The following is a 15,998-nucleotide window of genomic DNA, read 5'->3' on the forward strand; positions in this document are numbered from 1 at the left end:
ATATGGTGGCTTTTTGTTTGGTGAACTAAATTAATAACTCCAATTCGTCGTCGTTCAGCAATGAACCGCTAGATAGTAGCATATTGATTGAAATTTCAATATAATATCAAAACGTCGTAACTTGTAATAAAAGTTGGCATTGAATTTTTATCGATATACCAACACGGTAAAGTTGAAATTTAACAATTCAGAGTGTGTTATACCCTTAGAATAATAACGCATAGAATGATAGTTTCATATCAAACGAACTGTCACAAGTGAGGCAAAAATCAAATTCATGTAGGCTAGTTTTAGTAGTAGGTTAATTTTCGGTTTTAGTGAATATTTATATAAAAATACAAGTTGAAACGCGTTACTTCCTTGTGGAATGTGATGTTAGTATCTATTTTATGTTTGTCTGACGTATTTTTACACTCATTTACCGCACATTTCGTCATTTTTAGCTAAAATTCTCGAGCTGTTCGCGGTGCAAGTTGACTTTGAGCACTGAAGGCCCGCCCGCTCGTGTAAGCCCATAGGGAGCGCTTCAATTTGCCTCACTTAGCGTGTGTGGACTAGGTTTCTATGCGTTATTATTCTAAGGTTATACCTTTATTTGAAAGTACGACTAATCAATATGAAGATTTTGTAATGTTTCACATTAAGAATGTGTGAGTTTTTACGACATCGGTTCTCATTGTAATGGAGGCTTAAGACAGAAGTGGTGGACAGGAGTGCTCTGAAGAGTTATTCAACCTTATCCCTTCCTCTCCTTTTCATCAGCGGACCACCCGTGCCGGACTGCGTTGCCACAGATGGACGGTCAGTTCAATACCGTCCCGCACTAAAAAGTTTGGCAATTCGTTTTTATGCCGAACCATCAAATTGTGGAACCAACTCCCGGCGCATGTATTCCCTCCCCTCTATAACATCGGGTCCTTCAAACGTAGTGTGAAGAAGCATTTGGCCAGACCGGCAAAATGATAGTGACGGAGTGAAGATATTTGTGTTTTCCATCCGTTACTCTCATCTCTGGACTGTATTCGCACTTTCCATCAGGCGCGGTGCAGTCATTTTGCCGAGTAACAATAAAAAAAAAAAAAAAATCCATTGCTTTTTTCTCTTCAGTGTAGGTATTATTATTCTGCTTATTAGACCGAAGAGAGCCCAGTGAGAGAACGGCTTCCCTATTAAGAGGTGTGAGTTGATTTGTTCCAATGACTTATTTTTCTAAGCTAGGTACATTAGTCTAGTAACAATACCTCCCGCTAACGTTGAAAGAAAACAATGTGATCCTGCAAGTCGAAGAAGGTTCACAACTCTAGAAACGTATAAAGTCCCAACCTGCTTTGGGCCAGTGTGGTGTCGATTATTACACGCCCTTCATTTATGCCACAGATACAACGAGGATTTTGCAATGGCGGGTATTTTTTTTATCAACAGTTGGCCAACTAGCATCGAGTATATAACCAGAAATAGAGACGAAATAAGGGCCATGCATTCCTGGTAACTTATCAGTTATACATCACTTATAAATATCAACTCTCGTTTGCACTGAAATATAGACAGCGCCAACAACTGACCCGTGTATATGTTTCCGTATATTCCAAAAAATATTCTGTATTTATTGTAATGAATAATATCTCTAACAACGGAATTATTAACGGTATTATATTCGGTGGTGTGGGAAAAACAGCAAAACATCTAATTACATAACAAACGGCACCACATTTCGTCGGTAATTAAGTATTAAATAAGTAATTTTGCAATTTTCGTCCATTATAGCAAAGCTCAAGTTAAACTGGTAGTTTTGAAGTGAAACAATTTGACGACACCCGTCAATTGTTTCGAAACTCGGGCTGGCCAATCGGAGCGCAGTTGTCATCGTAATGATATGGCAGAATCTTAGAGGATGGAAAAAAATAAAGGGTCTAAGGGCAGAATAGTTTTCAAACAAATTAAATGACATTTCGTCTCTATTTCTGGTTATATACTCGATGCCGACTGGATATTATTCCATAGATAAATACAATTCAAACTAAAATGTTATAAAAAGCATGGACGCATACAGCCATGATGGATTGTAAAAAAAAATTTGGTCAATTTTTGTATAGAAAATAATTACTTAAATTGAATTATACGAAAATCTTAATATTTCGTATTTAAGTAGTATATGGCTGAATTACAATTAAATTTCTGTTTTAACATTTTAAGCGATTGTTTTAATTTTGAACTTAAGTAAACCTATGGAGTCTTAAGTTTTCGCGATTGTTACACATAGGAAATGAAACTATTTTTTCGGATTTAAATCGCGTATATTTGTTTTTACAAAGAAACATTCCAATTTGCGCTACATTATGTTTTACAATTTATTTTATTTTAACGATATAATTTTTTATTACCTAAGTTACATTTATTATTAATTACTAGTGAAAATTAAAATAAATTAAGTAAACCTCCTTGCTTGAACCTAATCTACGTAAGGAGTGTGTCGTGTTAAAAATAAAATAAAATCTCCTTACCGACCCTGACTGTAATGTGAAGGAAAAAGGCCCAATGGTTTTATTTGGGGCATTATAGTCAAGTTAGCCAACATGCCATCATACTAAAGTACCGGCAAGCTACGATGGCCGTTTTGACGGTTGTCCGCCCATCAAGTTTCGTATTAATTCATAACTACGCTGAAGGAGCTAATTGACGTGCTTTGTTGTCAATACGTGACGTGCAGTAAAATTTATGGAATGTACCGTTTTACGACACAACTCGGCATCTGTTTTTCGAAATTTTAAAAATGAAACGTAATACTATCGTTGCTTATAGGATCGTTTTTTTTTCATTTTATTAAAACTTTTCAACCGGCTACTCCAAAGGGTATTAAAAGGGGTGTTTACAAATTTAGCAATACTAGTTATAAATGTAAAGACTTATAGATGCGACACGCATTTGATTATATTTGTTTCGACAATGAATTGAGATTTGGCCTCACTGTTGTAATCTGTCAAAACGGTCACCATAGCGTGCAGGTACTGTAATTACGACCAAGTGTTATGAAAAAGAAATGAAGATGTATTTCATAGTTTTTTTTTTGTTGCAGAAACGCATACCTTCTTTCCGCTCTACTTCGGGAAATAACGGCTATATATATTCATAAATAAAAAATGTACATATTGGGAGCAACATACTAAATAATTAAATATTTGTGTCATGATCTGAGTATATTAGTACAAATTACGGTTGTGAAGAAAAGATCAAACTTCTACCTTTTCGCGGGAAATTTAGCTGTCAAACTGAAAAAAGTAGAGCGGAACATGAGACGGCAACAGTGCTGCGCCGCCCGCGTGTTGGTGTCGATCTTTTTACGAGACCCCGCTCTTATTCAAGTCAAACACACTTTAAAAAAATTTTAACATAAATAAACTAAAATAAATATGTGTGTGTGTGTGTCCTGCGTTTAAAATTAGCTTTATGATTAATGGCGTCCCGGTCATGAGCTCACTTAATATCATTATATAGCTAGGGTGTGTACTCGACTTATTTGTCTACCGGAGTACCACATAATATACATACCCTTCTCACCCTATGTATATCCCTCAAGTTAGGCAGAGACTCTGGCTTTCACTTGCTACGATCGTGACAAACATTTTCCTAACAACAAACTAAACGTTGTCCATTGACTTACAATTATATGGACTTCGGGTCCGCGCTAAAAAGTGTCCGAACTTATAGGGCGTTAAAATCGTATACAGAGCATCATTCACGCTCTAGTCTTCGTTTGTTCGACTGACAGCGAAGCAAGCAAAATTAGACAGTACTGCGATGACATTACAATTTAAATTCAACGTTTTAGCTTTTTCATATTCCTTTACATGTCACTACGTTTAAATAGGTTGACTTGGACATTTTTTTCGTGGTTTTTGTATTAGACCCGTCGTCCATTTATTTGTAAGTCAATGACGTTGTCAAAATAAAAAAAGGATTATTGATTGCCTATACTGTAAAGGTAAAGCCACAACCATAGCAATTTTATACAAATGTACCTATAACCATAAACACCAATTTGCCTTGTAGTTATACCGTAATTCCCTGTACTACACCGCCTTTGAGTCAGACGCAACGCGCCGTCTGCGCAGGTAATGGTCAGTTCAGCGACTCTCAGGAAACAAACAAATTGATCCATTCATCTCCTCAGTATGCCGCTCGATCGCTAAAACAACACACGTTCTTTTTGTTTCATTATTAATGACATTATTTTGTATCGCCTCTACATCTCAAACTTTGACACGGATTTTTATGTGGTAAGTAAAACATGTAATGATCTATTTATATTTTATGATTTATTCCACATCCAATGCTCATTTCATAATGTTCTTAAAATACATTAAATTCGTGTTTTTATCAGCAGTGTGAAATATAAATGCGGTCACTCATACACGTTTATCGTGTTTTGTTTATTTTTCTTCGTAAGTTGGTACTTAAGTAGATCAAGAGGTGACCTGTTATTTTTGTAGCAAGGAGTTTTAGTAAAAATACTTTTTCTGCTTTATTTTATATGTAATTGTGTAGTTTTGATACGTTATTGTGATTTTTTGCCAAGGTTTCTGTGTTTAGTAGAGTTAATTAAATGTAAGCATTATACGCTTACACATTATTGAAATTTTGAAATATTTTTGTTCTAGAATAACAAGACTACATCTTCATCAAAATCTGGAAAAAACTTACTATAGAATAATTAGAAAATCGCAAAGATGCGTGCTTTGGTAAGTTCGATTATGTGCAATAATACGTGACAATCGTGTAATAATTTTACAGAAAATTAAAAAGGCCTTTTAAAAGAATGTGATAGAGCAACGACTTAACAAACTGAAGTCATAATTTTAATTAAAGAAAACAAGTAGTATATTTATTTGTCCTTCGGGACAGGCTATGGCGTTTAATAAGCCATACTGCCAGATCTTAGAATTTAATTTTAAACTAAAAATCCTTCGCGTAAAAACTGTAACTACAGAATCCGCCCTTTTCTTTCTCTAAAAGAAACAAACAGACCGTCACTAATGTCACTTTAAAAATAAAACCGCCATGTTTGTTGTATAGTGGTGTGTTCAGTTCACTTCTCAAATTAACTCACAGAAACGGGATTACTAAAGAAACATTATAGATTTTTAACTATTAATTTGGTAAACAATATTTCATTTACGTTTAGTCTCTTCATATTTCTTATTATTCTCTGTCGTCAATTGTTTCGAATTCGTGCTGGCCAATCGGAGCGCAGTTGTCACCGTAATGATTTGGCGGAATAGTTTTCAAACAAATTAAATGACATTTCGAATCTATTTCTGCTTATATATACTCGATGGTTTAGTTATTCTCATACATGGATTTAATAAAATAGGCAACTGTTACAGAGTCATCACAACGCATTAAACCGATCAGAAAAAGCTTATTTAATAACAGCGAAATAGAAGTGACATACATACATATCGACGGTCCCACCAAATAAACGTGTAAAAGTGTGACAATTCGACCTCTTTCATCGCCATCCCACGTTTTTATCACCCTTTTCTCTAGCTCCTGGCCACTTACTTTTGAAAATTTGAATTCTTTTGCCTCGTTTCATTCATTAGCACTGCTTCGTTCCGGCCAACCGTACACTCGCTACCAAACTTCCGAATTGAGCAGATGTGTTATCTCTCATCATACTAAATTACAAATACAATAGTTTCTTATGTACGTTTAACGATATAACGTGTTTATACACATACATCAAACACACAAACAAACACATTTTTTGGAAAAGTTCATAATGTCGAACAGTGTCATAAACAGTTCCTGATACGTCAAGAAATGACAAACCTCCATAAGGACACTAACAGGACTCTCCAGGCTACTGGACATGCTTGACCGGTGCCAGCAGCGCGTGACAAAAGTTTTCACCGAAATATTTTTTGTATTTTTGGAGTTTCCCCTTCAAAATCTTAATTTTTTTCAGATTTAGTTTCCAATAATTTTATAATTTTCGGTACTCCAATGTTAAAAATCATTAATGTCGCACGAATATTGAAAGTACATATTTTGCACATTATCTACTCTTGAATGTTTACAACAAACTAATTTTGTAATAATGTTCGTAGAAATCTTTGAAAAAATCTTTAAAATTGTAACACATCTTTGCACTTTTAAAATTAAGACCAATTACTAGAATAACCTAGTAACTATATAATATTCGCATTGATAAATGTTAATATTCATAGCAAAACTAAGTAATATTCAGTTAAATTTAAACGAATAATAGTGTAAACACTATAAGCGAACAGTAACCAAGTTTATTTACTGGAATAAAAATTTAAAAGGGATTTTTTATTAATTTCTCATAAACTATCAATATTTTCGTATTTCATAGTTTAATGATATAATGTTTTTTTAGCTTTGATTTGGTCATACGATGTATCAATGAGTAATATTATTTTTTAAGTTTTTAATCGCTTCTGTAAAGTTGCTGCTTTTCCTTTACACGTTTATTCCATGGGCCCGTCGATACAGTTTTTTGAGCGGCTTAAGCCGAATATGTGTGATGAAACCTTTATTCCGTGAATGGAACCGTTATTACATTTATGTTGTTTAAATACAGGTTTGACTAATTTACAGTTAACTTGTCGTAAATCTGGTTTGGGCAGAGTAATTATTAAACAGTTATAATTTACAATACTGGGAATGCCCCAAAAAATACCAATAAAAGCCTGCATCTTCAACAACTGTATATGATTTTAAATTAGCAGCAATAGAGTTACTTGTGAAAGAGTTCGTCAAGGGAAATACTGCCACATTACCTATTTCTGCCGTCAAACAATAATGTGAGCATTACTGCGTTCCGGTTTGGAAGGGTACACAGAAACTTCAAGGTTGAGTTCTGCGAAAAGTTATCATTAATTATTGGGTACACAAATTGTTTTAACGCAACATCACGATCCAATATATTCTTTTTTGAATACCGCTCACATTCTCGATTAAAACTTCTTCATAAATAAAATATATTCTTATGAAACATCGAAACGCATCAGAACATCACTAATTCATTAGAATTCGAGCTGTCTAAAGTAAAATAAATGGTTAGACGGAGTATAATTTCTTAGATTTGAACTGATGGGCCATACATTTAGGGCTGTAACTTTTTATTTATTTCTTTACAACATCCAGGACGCTTGCCATAATTATTTTACAACTAGATATTAATAATACTTGGAGCACTGCATTTGCAAATTCGTCATGTGGCCACTCAGTGCACACACCCATTAATTCATCTAGACCAGTTATACTCCACCTTCTTTCCTTTTCAGGCCACATGTGTTTGCTATGCTACATGGGCTATGTTACTTTAGTTTACAATTAGTCTCCATGTAATAAGTAAAACACGTAATCTAAATTCAAACTTTAAAACTAAATGTATGTCGCTAAAGACTGTAAAAATTAGGAAATCCATAGTATCTATTAAAAAGTATCTTCGTCTAATAGTGTTTCGGGGCGTAGCTTAGCGTACCACAGGTTGAGCGTAGCTTATCTAGACGATTTTATATCGGGGTAGCAGCCAGTCTATGACACAATAAAAATGTGCGCTTCTTACAATGGTGCTGTAAATCCAAATGAAAAAATCTACCACCAAAATCAATTTATAATCGTATTAGAAATCAAATTTCGTGGCGAATTATTTAACAGATTGTTTCATGTTTTGCTATTATTTATTCATTTCGGCCTATGTAGACATTGTCACGCATGCACGCATGACTTTACGAGAACATGAAAATTATTCATATGAAAAATATTTTATTCATATTTCTTAAGAACGCAGTTCTTTCTAATGTTTATTTTGAAAGTATCCACCCAATCTCATGCCTCTACCGTTTATTTTTGTAGTTTGAACAATGGTTTACATCGTAACAACGTTTAATTCGGTCCCAGCAACTTTTCAAGTCTTTGAATTAGTACATTGTTCATCAAGGGAAAAAGTCACCGATTACGACGAGTTTTAAACATACGACTTGGAAATCGCACTATCTTCCGAGTGTCACATGGTGCTTTATACTAAACCTAAGAGGAAAATAAAATAAACTGTCATAGGAGTAGGGTGTACTCTCTCTCAAACAAAAAAGAATTTTAAAAATCAATCCACAGTTGATGGAGAAATCGGTGAACATGCACACAGCCGAACATATAACCTCCTCCTTTTTCGAAGTCGGTTAAAAATAAGGCGCATTCACTTCTGTTGTATTTATTTCTGGATTTCTCCGGCAACAGGTTCTCAATAACTGTTCGGGTAGCTCCTTTTAGGTCATAAAATCATTATCACTCAACGACATTTTGAGTAAAATCAATAAAATAAACACGAATTGAAAATTGCAAGCAATTCGAGCTTCCGTGTTTTTCACTTGGTTCTTTTTTTAAATTGTTGATCACAAAATGGAATAAGCCAATAATGGGCCGATGTGATGGGCGAACTTGAATTAAAAACTTTTTGCCGTTTTGTCAAAATTAAAAAAAAACTATACCTTAATACAACAATAACTTATTGTTCATTTCCACCATCGAGTATATAACCAGAAATAGTGACGAAACAAGGGACATCCATCCCTGGCAACTCATCAGGCCAATGGGCCTTATATCAATTTTAAATATCAACTCTCGTTTGCGCTGAAATCACACGTTACAAAACTGAAATAGTACAGCGCCAACAACTGACCTGTGTGTACGTCTCCGTATATTCCACAAATATTCTGTGTTTATTGTACGCGATGCGCTCCTCCTACCGCAAAATGGCGGCTATTTGGTTTCGCAAATTAGAAAAGCATTCAGTTTAAATACAAGTTTTTATAAATAAAAATTATTATTCTGCATTGCTAAATAAATACCCTCCGTACTACTAACAAAAGCATCTCAAATAAAATGCAGTAATACACCGTAAATCCTGCACTTAAAAAGCACTAATGAAATTTTTGGTGTACTTGGATAAATATGATAATATTCCGTTTGAGTGGTTCTCACGTTTACCATGAAATTACTCCTTACAGTATAGTTTATAGACATTTATATTCAGGGTAAACTCAAAAAACGCTACTTACGGTATGTTTTCAACAAATAAACACCGAAATCACCAGCTCAAACAATAAATAACACACGATTGTCGCGACGTATTTTTGAAGTTGTTTATTTTTTTTAAATGACAGATCCAAGCATTAAAAATTTTATGGTTTGCCAGAGTAGTTACCGAAATAGCAATTAATATTAGTTCTTTTACCTGTTATAACTTCGATATCCGATAAATCGGTATAAAATCATCACCGGCACCTCTAGGTGTGGTATGCGTTTACGGCTGCATGTATCGCGTGAGCGGTTAAAGATAATATCTCTAACATTGGGGGCTGTTCCATTCAGTGGTGTGGGAAAAACACCAAAACATTTAATTACAAAACAAAACGGAACCACATTTCATCGGTAGTTAAATATGAAATATGTAATTTTTCAATTATCGTCCATTATAGCAAAGCTCAAGTTAAAATTGGTCGATTTGAAGTGAAACAATTAACGACACCCGTCAATTGTTTCGAATTCAGGCTGGCCAATCGGAGCGCAGTTGTGACCGTAATGATTTGGCAGAATAGCTTTCAAACAAATTAAATGACATTTCGCCTCTGTTTCTTATATACTCGATGATTTCCACCTTAACAATAACAGTGAAAAACGCGGCAAATTGTTTGCAATTTTCAATTCGAGTTTTACATGATTTTTTCGAAATTTTGTCGAGTGATAGTGAAGATTGAATAACGCCCCTAGAATTTAAAGAAACTATCCAAACAGTTGTTAAGAACCTACTGAGAAATCCAGAAATAAATGTTTCTTCAGCCGAAGGCCGAGCGAACAACAGGGTGACTCGTGGAAAGGCGAAATACGTGTCGGGTATGTTTGGTGGTGGCGTTTGTGACTGTAGTTGCGCTTGTGTTATTTATTTTATTAATTTAATGCAGAGGGAGGGTGGGAAAATTAACAGTATGAAAAAATATTCAACACAAGCGCAGCGATTTTGCACGATTTAACCATCACTGGGTTCGTGGAGTAAATTAATTTATTTCCATTGTTATTAACACGGACTTAATAGAACGCGTATAGTATACGATATATATTTTTCACCCGCTTAATTTAGTTTTTTACCGAGCCGATGTAGTATGGACTCTGGGGGTCTACTCTCGATCTCCGTCCGAAACAATTACTGTCAAATAAGTAATATTCGACAAAATTAAAAGACAAGTATCCAGTATGGAGCTTCATTCGCATCACGCGTCTTTTCATTTGGTCAAGTATTGCTTATTTGGCAGTAATTGTTTCGGATGGAGAACGAATATGTAACTTTGTGAAGAATATCTAGTTAGTTTTATTCATCGTACTAATGAACTTTACTGGTTCCAGTTGCTTCTTTTAACCATTTCGATGCTATCAATCCTGACGACAAGTACGCCAATTGACCTGGCCCGCGCGCTGGCCAACTCCCGAACCGCAAGCTCCGATGCCGCCGATGGTGCTGCCGCAAACAGACGTGCAGCCAATGAAGATCAGCAACCCTTGATTATATACCAGACTTCTTACTTGCCACATACTGACGAAATTAGACGAAGTATGCATTTCTAATTTTGTATATAAAGTAGGAAACACTTGCAAATCGATTTTCATGATTTAGTAGCCTCAATCCAATTCGTATGCTTTTTAGGTATTTCTGTTTCATTTTGTTTTTAAAGTATAAACCACAGATATATATCTAAATAGACACCGCAAGTACTGCGATCTGTATAAAAACCAAGCGTGCCACAATGACGTCACAAGCGCTATTTAATGATGGGAAACCTCCTTCCGCATTAAAGCGATTGATTAAATCGAAGACGTATTTAGAATATTTTTCAAGTATTTGTTGATTATAAGAAGCCGTGAAATATGAATATAGTAAAATAATAGATACCAAAATAAAATAATTAAGCCCTTGAAAAAATATTGCTGCGTAAAACTAAAAAAAACAACAGCAAACTTTATAAAATATTTTTATAACGTTTTCTAAGGTCTTAAGAATTACCATTTTATTTTCTAAATCGATCAGAATCGAGAACTGCGTTACATTAAGTGAATATCACTAATCGGAAGTATAGGTAGGTCTTTTGATATTCATGGCCTACCAAGAAGGACCACAAATGTACCGCAACAAGTGTGTTCGCGACACACGGTAAACAATAACGCTTCGTGTAGTTATTATTGACAAATTAAATTGGCGCTGTATCTTTCAACCTTTGCAGGTGATGTAAAGTCCGACCCCAATAAGGCGCTGCGTAAAGGCGAGTACAAATGCAAAGGCAAGACCTGCAAATTGGACCCCAGCCTGGAACCCCCGCTCTGCGGCGACAGCCCCTGCCAGCACCCCCTCTTGCTCATGGACCCCAAAGAGCAATGGACTACGTGACGTTGATTGGTTAATAAAATTATTTCATTTCTTCATTTTACGTTGTTTTTTTATTCCACCAACCCATATTTGTCCAGCATGGTCGTATGCCGCCTGAATGGCACAGCAACTGGTATGGACAGGCGGTGTTGCTTTCCACCGGGAGCACGACTTGTTCGTCCCGTCAGTTCGCTTCATAAAAAAAACTTATTTTTAGAGGAGACCAGTGTCAATTAATGGAGTGCACGAAATGAGTCTCCCCGTACTACGAACCAGTCTTTTACTGTACATCTAGTTCATCCCAGGCAACAATTTGCGAGTACCTTACAACGATGGCAAGCATTATAGCGTACGCCATACGATAAGAAGAGGAAGAATTAATAGGGTCTCATGGGTACCTGGCTGAATGAAGATATAGAAAGAAAGAAAGAAACATTTATTCGGCTATTACAAATAAATATACAAAATAGAATAATAATATTAATCTAAATTTAAATTAAAGAATAAACAATTAATAAACAAAAAATATATATATTACTAAATTAAATACATAAACATAAATTAATTCGAAATGGCTAGCCAGCTCAATTTAATGCTAGGCAGAGCCACAGCGCTGATTTTCAGCTGGAGCCCGAGAAAAGGTAGATGGCTATGCCTATTTGACAAAAACTTAAAAGAATAACAAGTATTTGATCTGTAACCTAATCATTTAAAACAACAATACCCAATTTAGAATTAAATTATTACAGTATGCAGCGTGCTCTTAAACAATATAAAGTAACAAAATTAATAATAATAAGAACGACGTCTGAGTCGTATTAATACTAAAATAAATTAACAACACCTTTAGCGTAAACTCTTTAATTCTTTTGCAAAAGCCAGATAAAGCTCCCAAAGCATATTTAAAGCTCCCTTGAAATGCTGCAGTTCTGTGGCACTGGACAATTAGCCGACCAAGACGCAATGAGACGACCATATTCAATTTTTATATAGGTAAAACGGTTTTTTATGCTTTATTATACCAAAGAGTAGAGTGGCTAAACGTATATACCGACGTGAAGACATACTTAATAGTTTATTTTTATTAAAGGGTAACAAAATATTAGGCATGCATTTTGAACTGAAATAGTTAAATTCAGACAAAATCAAGGAATCCACCAATTTCAACCGTAAATACGTGCTGAGATAACCTCGCATCTTATATTAAACTTTTAGCCAAAAAAATATTACGAGCATCTTCTGCTACATGGGATTCAAAACATAGCTCTCAATTCATTATGAAACCTAGATTGCGCGCTTCACGGACACCAGCTATTGCTTCTCCGTGAATAGTAAATTGAGGCTCTCTCGAGGCCATCCTCGAAACCTGCAATGCCTGAAATAGATTTCAATCAGATGGCGCTACAGCAAAAAGTCGTTAAAAATCATAAACAAAGGTCTGCAAGCACATAAAGAAATTTGTAACGTGCGCTAGCTTAGTTACTTACTGATTTTAACTTCATGGTTGTCACGTATGCCGCTAGAGGCCGCGAGTTGTCCTTTACGGAACTTTATAATCACATTCTTCTTATTAAATAGCTAAGTAATTAATTATAGTTATTTATTTAGTAAATTCTTCGTCATAAATATTGTACTTGAAATTGTAATTAAAGTACTTGTATTCAAAGCATTTCATTGGCTTTTTAATTTGTGGTTACCAATTGCGCCGCTAGGCGTCACTGTGTGTTGAAGAATAGTTTTTGGTTGTAAAGATTTTGCGCGGGGAACAAAAAAGGAGGCCCGTCTAGCTGTTCTGTTTATCAAAATGGAATAAAATGGATTCCAAGTATTAAGTGTATTTTCCAGCGGTTTTCCCCCTGAGTTTTAATAGTAAACCATTGATTTAAGAGTCTATACTACCTCAAATGGCTTTGGTTGAATACGCATAACAGTGAAAGTGTGAATTTTTCACTTTTGCAAAAATATAATCTTGAGGATATACACTGATTACTATATGGTGTGAAATAATAATAACGCACATACTCAACATAGCCCCGCACTAGGGAAACCCTGTGTCGCGGGTGCCATGGACACACACATAGACAACCACAAATTACGCCCAAACTCACGAGAGAAATAAATGTAGGCCATACAAATATTTCTCCCGGCCCGGGAATCGAACCTGGGACCTCTGCGTCGCAGTCCGGCATGGTAACCGTTCGGCCACGGAGGCAGTTGCAAAACACGATTACTAAATTTGTCACGATATAAAAAAAACAAATTTACCTCGTTTTACAAGAAAACCGCTGTATTCAATAGGTACAGACAAGAGCACGTCAAGCTTGACACTTTGTATTTTGGATCGTTCTTATCGTAAGCGGCATAGAGTTGGATTTCACTCTTAATTGTCAACCAATGATTTTTTTTTTATAACAAGACCAACTAAATAGGCGATATATATTTTTCAAATGCCTTTAATATCGGTTGTAAAAAAAAAAAATTAATTCTAGCTGAGATAAAACGATTAATAAAACTGTTTTAAGGTGCAGCTTGATTTTGATTTTCTCTCCCGATCGGAAATGTCGTCTTTTCCGAGTCGAGGCGCATAATTGCGATTCACAGCTGGCCAATCGGAAACTTGGACATTTCTAATCGGAACAATGGCTGATTTAAATCACAACTTAGAAGGATTTAGTGGGAATCAGGTTCATCTTCTCGCTCAGAAACCCATCTCACTTCAAGACTGCCTAAACGGATCGATTCCGGTTTGAATCAAAATCAGAACGCTGATCTCACTCAGTTTATAAATGTTGAAAATAATTTTTGTTTCGTTAGCAAATCGCATCGATAACAAAGACAACACTTAAGTTTTTTTTTATTGAATGTCAGAATGTTTCGCCAACATGATATTCAATTACTTTTTGTGAAATTTCTCCACTAGTTTGTTATAATTATGAATACAAAGAACACTTAGAAAAAATCCTTTGGTACGGCTGTAGCGCCATCTATGAGAAATCTATGAAAGTATTTCGGCTAAAAGTCGTTAAAAACCAGATACAAAGATTCGACAAACAAGCACATAGAGAAATTCCTGAGGTCCGCGGTTTCGTTCCGTGGCTTAGTTGGCATAGCGTCTGCCACGGTTTGCTAGAAGACGTCGGCTCGAATCCGGCCGGATCGAAGAATTTTTTTCTGAGTGTTGAATCTTAAAAGAAAACATTTGTTATTTGATTTTAAAATCATTTACTATCAGTTACTTCAACATTGTTTCCCCCCTTTTTCTTCCACTTCTGCTCCCACTGCTTTTGCGAAGTTTTGAAGCCGCCCACGTCGAGTTTGCTCGCAACAACTTTACCATACTGCGTGCTGTTAAGGAGGTTGCTCTTGTCCGATATTTCCGTCATTATTTTGATCTTCTGCTCGAGTGACGCGGTCGCGAATATTTGCTCGAACGCCCGTGAACCGTACTGGGAGAGGGCCAGTTTTTGATAGTAACCCTGGAATGAGAAGACGATAGTTATATGTCATGCAAGGCTGCAAAGTTGTTGTTTGACGCGAGTACTTGTGTAAGAAATATATAATCGTAAAATAGAAAAATTATTTTCATTAATTATTTATTTAAATATTATAAGGGTGAATAAGCTCATTCTATGTGTTCATTTAAAAGTTTGTTAATTGATATTATTAGGTTTCCGAAATGTTACTGTGTAGATGGCGCGTCGGTGTTGATTGTGATTGGTCCGAACACTTTATCTACCGGTTCGACTAGCCAATGACATTGCTTTTAAAATTCCCTGCTTGCGAAAAAATGGCGGGAATTGAAAAAAGAAGGGATTTAGGAGGCAATGTCTTTAGGTGAAAGGAAAATTTATGTATTCGTACTTCATCAAATGATCAAGTTAGATTGGTCAGGAATTATAACGGTATTTTGTGGTTACAAATTTTGTTGAGTATATTTTTAAGTTCTAATCATTGACTTACAAATAAATGGACGACGGATCTAATACAAAAACCACGAAAAAATGTCCCAAGTCAACCTATTTAAACGTAGTGACATGTAAAGGAATATGAAAAAGCTAAAACGTTGAATTTAAATTGTAATGTCATCGCAGTACTGTCTAATTTTGCTTGCTTCGCTGTCAGTCGAACAAACGAAGACTAAAGCGTGAATGAAGCTCTGTATACGATTTTAACGCCCTATAAGTTCGGACACTTTTTAGCGCGGACCCGACGTCCATATAATTGTAAGTCAATGGTTCTAATAGAAATTGTTGGAGGAATAGATAATTTAATAAATCAGTTTGGTTACGGCGTTTTATTGAAGCGTTTTGAAGAAGTCTACACTTGTATTGAAACCCGAGCAAGCGAAGGAAGCTAAGATAAGGTTGAAAATAGGTTCCTGTTTCAAGCCACGAGACGCAAAACAATTCTGCTGCCGAGCGAAACACACAACTTTGAAACAACACTGAAAGAAAAACAGTTGAACTATAAAACATCAGTTTTTTTAATTACAAGAAAAATGTTATCTTCGGATGCGTTCTGAACTTACACCTCATCAATTTTTATTGTTGCTTGT

The 15,998-nt window shown here is 35.4% G+C and overlaps 2 protein-coding genes across 2 annotated transcripts in view; one reads left to right on the forward strand and one right to left on the reverse strand.

Moving 5' to 3' along the window:
* The first annotated feature begins 4,041 nt into the window (after nucleotides 1-4,041).
* LOC113227772 lies at nucleotides 4,042-11,499 on the forward strand. The gene is made up of 4 exons (XM_026460776.1): nucleotides 4,042-4,274; nucleotides 4,656-4,736; nucleotides 10,429-10,633; nucleotides 11,301-11,499. The coding sequence occupies exons 2-4, from the start codon at nucleotides 4,725-4,727 to the stop codon at nucleotides 11,462-11,464; spliced, it is 381 nt and encodes a 126-aa protein (XP_026316561.1). The 5' UTR covers nucleotides 4,042-4,274; nucleotides 4,656-4,724; the 3' UTR covers nucleotides 11,465-11,499.
* Nucleotides 11,500-14,661: 3,162 nt separating this feature from the next.
* LOC113227738 (nucleolar protein 9) overlaps nucleotides 14,662-15,998 on the reverse strand; it is a 10,031-nt gene continuing 8,694 nt past the window's right edge. Inside the window, exon 7 of the mRNA XM_026460723.1 lies at nucleotides 14,662-14,919. Within this exon, the coding sequence (XP_026316508.1) occupies nucleotides 14,662-14,919 (258 nt within the window). The remainder of the gene's footprint in view (nucleotides 14,920-15,998) is intronic.

The sequence above is a fragment of the Hyposmocoma kahamanoa genome, unplaced genomic scaffold, assembly GCF_003589595.1.
Source record: "Hyposmocoma kahamanoa isolate Upper Pololo Valley unplaced genomic scaffold, ASM358959v1 215, whole genome shotgun sequence".
Lineage (NCBI taxonomy): Eukaryota > Metazoa > Arthropoda > Insecta > Lepidoptera > Cosmopterigidae > Hyposmocoma > Hyposmocoma kahamanoa.